This window comes from Bombina bombina, chromosome 2 (assembly GCF_027579735.1).
Source record: "Bombina bombina isolate aBomBom1 chromosome 2, aBomBom1.pri, whole genome shotgun sequence".
Lineage (NCBI taxonomy): Eukaryota > Metazoa > Chordata > Amphibia > Anura > Bombinatoridae > Bombina > Bombina bombina.
In genome coordinates this window covers 851889311-851902285 of record NC_069500.1, presented here as the reverse complement: position 1 = coordinate 851902285, position 12975 = coordinate 851889311, and the positions used below count along the sequence as shown (strand labels likewise).

At 37.7% G+C, this 12975-nt stretch overlaps 1 protein-coding gene across 1 annotated transcript in view; it reads left to right on the top strand.

The window, feature by feature from the left end:
* LOC128649747 (phospholipid-transporting ATPase ABCA1-like) overlaps nucleotides 1-12975 on the top strand; it is a 2013556-nt gene that overhangs the window by 254542 nt on the left and 1746039 nt on the right. Inside the window, exon 3 of the mRNA XM_053703184.1 lies at nucleotides 4245-4338. Within this exon, the coding sequence (XP_053559159.1) occupies nucleotides 4245-4338 (94 nt within the window). The remainder of the gene's footprint in view (nucleotides 1-4244; nucleotides 4339-12975) is intronic.

The window sequence follows — 12975 nt, the reverse complement described above, 5'->3', positions numbered from 1 at the left end:
ATTTTACAGGCAAATTTCAATTTATTTTAACTAGGTAGAATAGCTATTAAATAGTTAATAACTATTTAATAGCTACCTAGTTAAAATAAAGAGAAATTTACCTGTAAAATAAATCCTAACCTAAGTTACAATTACACCTAACACTACACTATACTTTAATAAATTATTCCTATTTAAAACTAAATACTTACCTGTAAAATAAACCCTAAGATAGCTACAATGTAATTAATAATTACATTGTAGCTATTTTAGGATTTATATTTATTTTACAGGTAACTTTGCATTTATTTTAGCTAGTTAGTTATTAAATAGTTAACAACTATTTAATAACTACCTAGCTAAAAGAAATACAAAATTACCTGTAAAATAAATCCTAACCTAAGTTACAATTAAACCTAACACTACACTATTAATTTAATGATAGTAGTCAGATTGTGCCGCACTTGTGTGCGGAACATCTGGAGTGACGTAAGAATCGATCTGTGTTGGACTGAGTCCGGCGGATCGAAGCTTACGTCACAAAATTCTACTTTTGCCGGTCTGTAGCCTTTGATAACTAAGGCGAATCAGCCTCCCCACAAATACGCTGCGGAATTCCAGCGTATTTGAGGTTGACGGCTTGATAACTACCCCCCAGAGTGTCCTTTTTTGCTACCATTTCTTTTTTATAACAGAAACATTTTTTAAGAAATAAAGTTTTGTAGTGTAGGGCAACATGACAAATTCGAGAACTAAACTTTTTTCTGTTCGTCTATTTCTCAATAACTTGTTAAACCATTTCAGATGTCAAGAGACTATAATAAAAAAAAATATTAAACACAGTTGCTAAAGAATGGAATTGTCAATTAGTAAAGCATTAAATAGGTGTAATTAAATGTGCATTAGCCATTTCATAATTCTGTAATAATGTCAAGGTCGGCCTTTCATTGCATACACAAAGTGCGTGCAGACAAAAATATCACTTTGGAAAACTGTAGCGCACAATATTAACCCCTTAATGACCAATGACTGAATTATTCTGTTATGGAACAATTGAGCAAACTGAAGCTCCTTAAGGGGTTAAAAATAGTTTTCTGAGCTGAAGAAATTAATTTTTCTTTACCATCACTGAATGCTCACCATATTTGCTACAGGATATTCCTGGAGACTCTTTAAGTAATACATAATAATCAACATCATCAGTATTTTATTTATGTCCAATTTCATAATTGAACATAACCAATTCACTTTGGTAATAATTAAAGTTTTTAATTTATGTGTTAATAAATTTGTCATTTATGTTTAAAAATTATAATATTGACATATATTGGAGAATGTACTTACTTTCAATATTGCGGCCACTGGGGCGTGTGATGTCATCAAGATGCATCAATATCTTGCTACTGTAAAATGTTATGAACACTAAGTTTTTAAATTTTAAGATAAAGGAAAATCATTTCAGTAAACATATCATTGTGGATTAATCTAAAAAAAATAGGGTGCATCCCAAATAAAATAAATTATTTTCACCTCAGTGGGCTGAGATCAGCTCCTGAACTCCTTACCTCGCAAAAATATGGTTTGGAAGTAGACTGCTTTCTACCTCTAGTCAATTTCACTGTCATTATCCTTTCTTATTTATTCACTCTTAATAGTCTCATTCTATGGATACACTATTACATTTTACAGAATGTGAAAGGCTTTAAAAGCCCACATAGAAAATCAATGGCGATAGCAGATCTTCTTAATAAAGGGGGAGAAATAGTTTTCTTACAGGAAACGCACTTTAAACAAAACTTTACACCAACATATTTCACAACCTATTTCCACAACACTATCACTGTACAAACTGCACTAAAAATATACATGGTGTTAGTATCCTGATACACAGGTCCATTCCCTTTACTTTAAGTACAATGGTAAAAGATAAATAGGGCAGATTCTTTTGGAATTAATGGATTATTGTTTAGCTAACCAGTCACAATATTAAATATATATGCCCCTAACAAGGGTCAAGTTGCTTCCTTTAAAATTACACTCCTCATGATACAAGATATCCACACAGGTCAATGAATAATTCATGGTGATTTAAACCTGCCGCTTATCCCACACTTACACAACTCTAACAATTCAATACGCTTAGCTAAAGCAACAATGCAATGTGTGTGGTCCTTCCTTAAAACCATGGGTCTACATAATATATGTTGTCTGACAAAGGGAATATACATTTTGTTTGGCCCCGAATAAACATATTTCAGAATCAATTATATCTTAGTGGATCATTTAACCCTCTCTTTTGCAGCTGAGTCAGCTCTGATACACAATACTTGGTCTGACCATTCCATAGTTCAATGCAAAATTGTTTGGCCGTCCACTCCCCTTAGAACTCACAATTGGAGATTGGATGAATCTTTTCTATTAATCACGTCAGCAATGACTAATCCTTCTTCCTCCAATCATGGCTTTCCCCCCAGGGTGGTTATTGCCTGAGGCCATGCTGTGATTAGAGGAAGCTGGATTAGTCATTGCTGACGTGTGAAGAGAGGATCTCCAGGAGGGGGAAGCTGCTCTTGCTGTGAAAAAAACAAAGGTAAGTTTTTTATCAAAACGGCTGATATGTAAACTTTGATGAATGAAAGTGCCCCTGTTTTTAATAGTGTTTTTAAAAAACAGGCATTCATTCATCAAAGTTTACCTTCACTTTAAGTGTCACATCCTTACCTGAAATAGTTGCTGATGATTACATCTCTAATATATTAATTAACTGAGCATGCATCATAAGAATTATTTTTGTGTCTGCTATATTGTTTGATCCTCAATAACTATTTTCTCAGTTCATGCGTATCTCCAATTGAAATGCTTACCATGATTAAGTCCTACACTGCCCTTGTTGTGGCTACAAAAACTTAAACATACCCCTCCTTAGGAAATAATTTTTATCTTATTCATACTTAAACCACTTTTACAAGGTTACTTTGGCACACAAGCCACCAATATTCCAATTTACACTCTGCTCAAATGATTAAATTTTGCATCAAACAAAGCAAATTGAAGAAGTTCCTAAATTAAAGCCATCTATATACCTCCTAAATTAGATACCACCACTTGTGCTGTTTTTGTTTTGCCTTGTGTCTCATTTTTGCACACTTCAAGTTAAAATATAAAGAATCTGGCAAATAGACAAAATGGAATTATACTGCGTTTTTTCTTTTGGCAGGTGTTTCTGCACATCCACTAAAAAGAAAAGAAAGTAGAATGTTTGTGGAATACATTTGATTTAATCATTTAAATATCAACATATAAATGTTGACTCTCAGGGGTAGATTTATCATATTTCGAGTGGAAGTTATACTCCGTAGCGTATCATGTCCACCGCTATCTGCATTTATCATTGCACCAGCAGTTCTTGTAAACTGCTGGTGCAATGCTGCCTCCTGCAGATTTGCGGCCAATCAGACACTAGCAGGGGGTGTCAATCAACCCGATCGTATTCAATCAGGTTGACTTCTGTTTGCGGCCTCAGAGCAGGCGGACAAGTTATGGGGTAGCGGCTCGCATGGAAACAGGGGCATCAAGCTACATACGGGGCTTGAGAAATCGACCCCTCAGACTTTAATTCAAGGCTATTGGAATCAATTTTTACAACCGTTGACATAAGTAAAATTCTTATGGCAGAAGATTCACTCTACAGTTAGAATGTTAATGTTTCAGAATTACTCATCGTTAATAAAATGTACACAACCATAGTTATTTATACTTGTTTTTATTTAAATGTGGTATTTAAACAAACAACAAAAGATGTTTTGTGCTTTTAGATGGAAAAATGCACAGAATGTAGAATTTATTGTACAAAACATGGGGGGTGAACATATGGCACCGGTTCCCAAGGTGGCATTCACAATTTTGCTGGCACTCTGCCTCTGGGCTATAACCATATTGTTTGGTTTGTTGACTGCAATTGTAGAACTTAATAAATTAATATTGTATTATTTTTCTCAATAATCAATTGTATATTAGCATATAACTTTTTTTTTTTTTTTTTTTTAATATCCCTTTAAGTTTTATGAAAATGTACCATGAGCACTAAAAGAGAATATTTTTACAAGATTGCTAATTTGGGCACACACTATTAAAATGTAGCATATATTTTCCATTGAATGCTTCATTGTGTTATTTTATTTTGTATACCATTATTTTTGTAGAGTTTGCCTTTATCAATTGTTATGTGTAACCATTAACACTGTGGTTTACTTTTATCTTCTTAGGTACGGCTTTTAGTTGAGTTGCTGTGGCCTTTGTTTCTCTTCATTATCTTGGTTTTGGTTAGATTAACCAATTTACCTGAACAGCGGGGTCAATGTAAGTGAATGATTATTTTTTACAAATTTCTATTATGAGGATAAAAAATTCTATACATGATATAAAAACCCTGTGTTGCATATTTATACAAATATTTTTCAGACAAAAATATAATAAAGGGACATAAAACTCTAAAATGTTTTCTTTTATGATTTAAAGCATACAATTTTTTAAAAGTTTTCAATTTCTTGAATTATCTAATTTTGCTTTGTATTCATGGTATTTTTGTTGGAGAGCATATGTAGGTAGGTAGCGTGCACATGTCTGTAACATCGTATGGCAGACAGTAGTTTTTGCAAAGACTGATACTATTTAGAGCTCTTGCAAATGTATAACATAGTTAAAAGCATTCTTGAAAAGTTGCTGCCATTTTTTGGTCCAGACTAATGCATGCTCCTGAATGTACCCACGTGTTTTTCAACAAAGAATACTAAAAGAATTAAGTAAATTTGATAATTGAAATAAATTGGAAAGTTTTTTAATTTTTTTAATTTACACTGTATCGGAATCATGAAAAAAATAACTTTAGGTTTCATGAGCGTCTAATTGTTTCTGAATAGTAATGAAACTAAATTTGAGAAATCAACATTATTGTAACAGAAAAAACATTTGTTGGGTTTTATTTAGCTAAGCAAAATGTATTCATGCTTAGTTTTAAAAATGAAGGAAAACATTTAAACTTCCCCACAGACAACATTTTTTTTATTTTTGTTTGAAGGTACAGTCTACTCCAGAAATGTTATTGTTTAAGAAGATAGACAATCCCTTTTTGTTACCCATTCCCCAGTTTTGCATAACCAACACCATATATGAATATATTCTTTTTACCTCTGTGATTACCTTTTATCTAAGCCTCTTCAGAATGCCCCCTAATTTCATTTCTTTTGAGAGACTTCGGGCGCGATCCAATATAGATCGCAGTTTGCGGCGCAAGCGAGGGAACCGGCGTCGCCCGCAGTTTCAGCTCGCAACCCGAGCTATCCCATATAAGTCGCCGTCAGATGCTAACGTGCCGTAAGTCTGACAAACCAGCGATGTCCAGAAATCTGCGCAAGTACAAATTTCTGGCGTCGCCAGTGACTTGCTGCACGTTAGAAACTGCCGGCGCCTATAAAACCTGACTAAAGTCTAAAACACCCGCACTGTCTAACACGCCTCCTAAACATAGCCCGACACGTCTAACACGCCTCCCTAACATAGCCCGACACGTCTAACCCTCTATCCGCTATCCCCCCTCACTATCCTAACAATAAAAACATAATTTATGCTTACCTGATAAATTTATTTCTCTTGTAGTGTATCCAGTCCACGGATCATCCATTACTTATGGGATATATTCTCCTTCCCAACAGGAAGCTGCAAGAGTCCACCCACAGCAAAGCTGCTATATAGCTCCTCCCCTAACTGCCATTACCAGTCATTCGACCGAAAACATGCAGAGAAAGGAAAACCATAGGGTGCAGTGGTGACTGTAGTTTAATGGAAAAATTACCTGCCTTAAAGTGACAGGGCGGGCCGTGGACTGGATACACTACAAGAGAAATAAATTTATCAGGTAAGCATAAATTATGTTTTCTCTTGTTAAGTGTATCCAGTCCACGGATCATCCATTACTTATGGGATACCAATACCAAAGCTAAAGTACACGGATGATGGGAGGGACAAGGCAGGTACTTAAACGGAAGTTACCACTGCCTGTAAAAAACCCTTTCTCCCAAAAATAGCCTCCGAAGAAGCAAGGTATCAAATTTGTTAAATTTGAAAAAGTATGAAACGCAGACCAAGACTCCGTCTTGTAATCTGTTCAACAGAAGCCACATTTAAAAAAGGCCTAAGTGAAAACCACAGCTCTAGTAGAATGAGCTGTAATCCCTTCAGGAGGCTGCTGTCCAGCAGTCTCATAAGCTAAATGAATTATGCTTTTTAACCAAAAAGACAGAGAGGTTGCTGAAGTCCTTTGACCTCTCCTCTGTCCAGAATAGACAACAAACAAGTTGAATGTTTGATGAAAATCTGTAGTAGCTTGTAAGTAAAACTTTAAAACACGAACCACGTCCAAATTGTGTAATAGACGTTCCTTCTTTGAAGAAGGATTAGGATACAAGAATGGAACAACAATCTCTTGAGTGATATTCTTGTTAGATACCACCTTAGGTAAAAACCCAGGTTGGTACACAGGACTACCTTATCCGTACGGAGAACCAGATAAGGAGAATCACATTGCAACGCAGATAACTCGGAGACTCTATGAGCTGAGGAAATAGCTACCAAAAAGGAACTTTCCAAGATAGAAGTTTGATATCTATGGAATGAAAAGGTTCAAATGGAACTCCTTGAAGAACCTTAAGAACCAGCTTTAAGCTCCATGGCGGAGCAACATTTTTAACCACAGGCTTGGTTCTAACCAAAGCCTGACCAAATGCCTGAACGTCTAGAATACCTGCCAGACGCTTGTGCAAAAGAATAGACAGAGTAGAAATCTGTCCTTTTAAAGAACTAGCTGACAACCCTTTTCTCAAAATCATCTTGGAGAAAAGATAATATCCTGGGAATCCAGACTTTACTCCATGAGTAACCCTTGGATTCATAACAATAAGATATTTACACCATATCTTATGTTAAATTTTCCTAGAGACAGGCTTTTATGCCTGTATTAAGGTATCAATTACTGACTCGGAGAAGCCATGCTTTGATAACATCAAGCGTTCTGTCTCCAGGCAGTCCATCTCAGATTAGTTATATTTAGATGGTTGAAAAGACCCTGAGGTAGAGGGTCCTGTCTCAGAAGCAGAGACCGTGGTGGAAAGGATGACATGTCCACCAGATCTGCATACCAGGTCCTGCGTGGCCACGCAGGCGCTGTCAAAAGCACCAAAGCACTCTCCTGCTTGATCTTGTGCAAACCCCTCCGGAGGGAATTCCCACTCCCCCGGATGAAAAGTCTGACGACTTAGAAAATCTGCCTCCCAGTTCTCAACACCTGGGATAGGGATAGCTTTTAGACAAGAGTGAGTCTCTGTCCAGTGAATTATTTTAAGACTTCTAACATTGCTAGGGAACTTCTGTTCCCCCTTGATGGTTGATGTAAGCCACAGTCGTGATATTGTCCGACTGAAATATGATGTACCTCAGAGTTGCTAACTGAGGCCAAGTCTGAAAAGCATGGAATATCGCTCCCAGTTCCAGAATATTCATTAGAAGGAGGGTCTCCTCCTGAGTCCACTATCCCTGAGCCTTCAGGGAGTTCCAGACTGTATCCCAACCTAAAAGGCTGGCATCTGTTGTAACAATTGTCCCCTCTGACCTGCGGAAGGTCATACCCTTGGACAGATGGACCCGAGATAGTCACCAGAGAAGAGAATCTCTGGTTTCTTGGTCCGGATTTAACAGGAGAACAAATCTGTGTAATCCCCGTTCCTCTGGCTGAGCATGCATAGTTGCAGTGGTCTGAAATGTAGGCGTGCAAACGGTACTATGTCCCTTGCCGCTACCATTAAGCCGATTACATTCATGTACTGAGCCACCAAAGGGCGCGGATGGAATGAAGAACACGGCAGAAATTTAGAAACTTTGACAACCTGGACTCCGTCAGGTAAATTTTAATTTCTACAAAATCTATCAGAATCCCTAGGAGGGAAACCCTTGATATTGGGGATAGAGAACTCTTTCCTTGTTCACTTTCCACCCATGCGATCTCAGAAATGCCAGTACTACGTCCGTATGAGACTTGGCAACTTGGATGTTTGACGCCTGTATCAGGATGTCGTCTAAATAAGGGGCCACTTCTATGCCCCGCGGCCTAAGGACCGCCAAAGTGACCCCAGAACCTCCATAAAGATTCTAGGGGCTGTAGTTAACCCAAAGGAAAGAGCTACAAACTGGTAATGCCTGTCTAGAAAGGCAAACCTGAAAAACCGATGGTGATCTTTATGCATCGTAATGTGAGGATAAGCATCCTTCAAATCCATTGTAGTCCTCTATTGACTCTCCTGGATCATAGTTAATATGGTACGAATAGTTTCCATCTTAAATGATAGAATTCTAAAGAATTTGTTTAAGATCTTTTAGATCCAAAATAGGTCTGAAGGTTTCCTTTCCTTGGGAACCACAAACCGATTTGAGGAAAACTGTGTCTCTGTTCCTCTATTGGAACTGAATGGGTCACGTACACAATGCAAGAATGTCTCTTTCTTTATCTGGTTTGCAGATAAATGTGAAAGGCAAAAACTCCCCTTTTTTGGGGGGGAAAGCTTTGAAATCCAGAAGATATCTCTGGGGTATAATTTCCAATGCCCAGGGATCCTGGGCATCTCTTGCCCACGCCTGGGCGAAGAATGAAGTCTGCCCGCTATAGGATCCGTTATCAGATAGGGGTCCGTTCCTCATGCTGTTTTAGAGGCAGCAGCAGGCTCCTTGACCTGCTTATCTTTGTTCCAGGTCCGGTTGTCTGCCTTAGAGGAAGTTGATGCCACACCTGCCTTGAATTTTCGAAAGGCACGAAAATTAGGCTTTTTTTGTCCCTTGATTTGGACCTGTCCTGAGGAAGGGCATGATCTTTTCCTCCAGTGATATAAGTAATAATCTCCTTCAAACTAGGCCTGAATAGGGTCTGCCCCTTGAAGGGAAGTTAAGTAGCTTATTTATTAAAGTCACGACAGCTGACCATGATATAAGCCATAGCGCTCTGCGCGCCAGTATAGTAAAAAACAGAATTCTTAGCCGTTAGTCTAGTCAAAGGAACAAAGGCATCAGAAAACAAAGGAATTGGCTAGCTTAAGTGCTCTAAGCTTGTCAAATATATTCATCCAATGGAGCCTGTAAAGCCTCATCAAGAGACTCAAACCAGAACGCCGCAGCAGCAGTGACAGGAGCAATGCGTGCAAGGGGCTGCAGGATAAAACCTTGTTGAATAAACATTTTTTATCCATTGGATCTAAAAAAGCACAACAGTCCTCGCCAGAGGTAGTGGTACGCTTAGCTAGAGTAGAAACTCTTCTCTCCACCTTAGGAACTGTCTGCCATAAGTCCCGTGTGGTGGCAACTATTAGAAAACATTCTTCTAAAAAATAGGAGGGGAAGAGAACGGCACACCTGGTCTATCCCATTCCTTATGAAAAATTTTAGTAAACCTCTTTAGGTATTGGAAAAACATAAGTACACACCGGCACTGCATATTATTTATCCAGTCTACACAATTTCTCTGGCACTGCGATTGTACACATTCATTCAGAGCAGCTAAAGCCTCCCTGAGCAACAAGTGGAGGTTCTCAAGCATAAATTTTAAATGTAGAAATATCAGAATCAGGTTAAATCATCTTCCCTGAGTCACAAATATCACCCACAGACTAAGCATATTGTGAGGTAGTATCAGACATGGTTCTTAAAGCGTCTGTATGCTCTGTATCTACCCCCAGAGCTGTTTTGCTTTCCTTTAATTTCAGGTAGTCTGACTAATACTGCTGCCAGTGTATTATACACAACCTTTGCCATGTCTTGTAAAATAAACGCTATGGGCGCCATTTATATACTTGGCGCCATTTGAGCGGGAGTCCCTGGAGCGGGAGTCAAAGGGTCTGACACGTGGGGAGAGTTAGTCGGCATAACTTCCCCCTCGACAGAATCCTCTGGTAAAATAAACGCTATGGGTGCCCTTGATGTACTTGGCGCCATTTGAGCGTGAGTCCCTAAAGCGGGAGTCAAAGGGTCTGACACATGGGGAGAGTTAGTCGGCATAACTTCCCCCTCGACAGAATCCTCTGGTGATAATGTTTTTAAATACAAAAAATGATCTTTATTGTTTAACATGAAATCAGTACATCTGGTACACATTCTAAAATGGGGTTCCACCATGGCTTTAAACATAATAAACACAGAGCCTCCTCTATGTTAGACATGTTAGAACTAATAAAGAGACTAGTAAGCTTGGAAAACACTTTAAATCAAGTTAACAAGCAAATATAACAAACGTTACTGTGCCTTTAAGAGAAACAAATTTTGTCAAAATTTGAAAAACAGTGAAAAAAGGCAGTAAATCAAACGAAATTTTTACAGTACATGTAATAAGTTAACAGAGCATTGCACCCACTTGCAAATGGATGATTAACCCCTTAATGCAAAAAACAGATTTAAAAAAAAAAAAAACGACATTTTTTTAAACAGACACAACAAAACTGCCACAGCTGAGCTGTGGATTACCTTCCCTATAACTGTTTCTATGCAAAATTTAAGCCAGCCATGTGGAAAAATTAGGCCCCAATAAGTTTTATCACCAAACATATGTTAAAAAACGATTAAACATGCCAGCAAACGTTTTAAAACACATTCTTATAAGAGTATGTATGTCTATTAATAAGCCTGATCCAGTCGCTATCACTGCATTTAAGGCTTTACTTACATTACTTCGGTATCAGCAGTATTTTCTTAGTCAATTCCATTCCTTAGAAAAATATATTACTGCACATACCTTAGCATATATCTCTATCAATCAGCCTGGTACCAGTCGCTTTCACTGCATTTAAAGGCTGTACTTACATTACTTCGGTATCAGCAGTATTTTCTTAGTCAATTCCATTCCTTAGAAAAATATTTTACTGCACATACCTTATTTGCAGGAAAACCTGCACGCCATTCCCCCTCTGAAGTACCTTACTCCTCAGAATGTGTGAGAACAGCAACTGGATCTTAGTTACGTCTGCTAAGATCATAGAAAAAACGCAGGCAGATTCTTCTTCCAAATACTGCCTGAGATAAACAGCACACTCCGGTGCCATTTAAAAATAACAAACTTTTGATTGAAGAAATAAACTAAGTATAAAAAACCACAGACTCTCACAACCTCCTATCTATGTTGAGACTTGCAAGAGAATGACTGGTAATGGCAGTTAGGGGAGGAGCTATATAGCAGCTTTGCTGTGGGTGGACTCTTGCAGCTTCCTGTTGGGAAGGAGAATATATCCCATAAGTAATGGATGATCCGTGGACTGGATACACTTAACAAGAGAAATATGTATTAACCCCTAATCCGCCGCTCCCGTACCCCGCCGCAACCTAATAAAGTTATTAACCCCTAAACCGCCGCTCCCTTACCCCGCCGCCAGCTATATTATATCTATAACCCCCTAAAGTGAGCCCCTAACACCGCCGCCATCTATATTAAAATTATTAACCCCTAATGTAAGCCCCTTACACCGCCGCCATCTCTATTAAAATTATTAACCCCTTATTTAATCTACCTACCCCGTTGCCAGCTATGTTATCTATATTAACCCTAAGTATATTATAGTTAATATAGGTATTACATTATATATAATAACTATATTAACCCTAATTATATTAGGGTTAATATAGTTAATATAGTTACTATAGTATTTATATTAACTATATTAACTCTATCTAACCCTAACACCCCTAACTAAATTTATATTAAATTAATCTAATTCATTTATAAACTAAAATATTCCTATTTAAATCTAAATACTTACCTATAAAATAAACCCTAAGATAGCTACAATATAATTAATAATTACATTGTAGCTATGTTAGGGTTAATATTTATTTTACAGGTAAATTGTTAATTATTTTAACTAGGTATAATAGCTATTAAATAGTTATTAACTATTTAATATCTACCTAGTTAAAATAATTACCCAATTACCTGTAAAATAAATCCTAACCTAAGTTACAAATACACCTACACTATCAATAAATTAAATAAACTACAAACATCTATCTAAAAATACAATTAAATTAACTAAACTAAATTACAAAAAAAAACAAACACTAAATTACAAAAAATAAAAAAAGATTACAAGATTTTTAAGCTAATTACACCTATTCTAAGCCCCCTAATAAAATAATAAACCCCCAAAATAAAAAAAATTCCCTGCCCTATTCTAAATTAAACAAATTTCAAAGCTCTTTACCTTACCAGCCCTTAAAAGGGCCTTTTGTGGGGCATGCCCCAAAGAATTCAGCTCTTTTGCATACAAATACAATACCCCCCCCCCATTACAACCCACCACCCACATACCCCTATTCTAAAACCACCCAAACCCCCCTTAAAAAAGCCTAACACTACCCCCCTGAAGATCTCCCTACCTTGTCTTCACCACACCGGGCCGAACTCCTGATCCGATCCGGGCGATGTCTTCCTCCAAGCGGCAAAGAAGAATTCTTCCTCCGTCGATGTCTTCCTCCAAGCGGCAAAGAAGAATTCTTCCTCCGGCGACGTCTTCCTCCAAGCGGCAGCAAAGTCTTCATTCTTCCGGCGGCATCTTCAATCTTCTTTCTTCGCTCCGCCGCTGCGGAGCATCCATCCCGGCCGACTACTGAACTTGGAATGAGGTACCTTTAAATGACGTCATCCAAGATGGCGTCCGCCGAATTCCGATTGGCTGATAGGATTCTATCAGCCAATCGGAATTAAGTTAAAAAAATCTGATTGGCTGATTGAATCAGCCAATCAGATTCAAGTTCAATCCGATTGGCTGATCCAATCAGCCAATCAGATTGAGCTCGCATTCTATTGGCTGATCTGAACAGCCAATAGAATGCGAGCTCAATCTGATTGGCTGATTGGATCAGCCAATCGGATTGAACTTGAATCTGATTGGCTGATTCAATCAGCCAATCAGATTT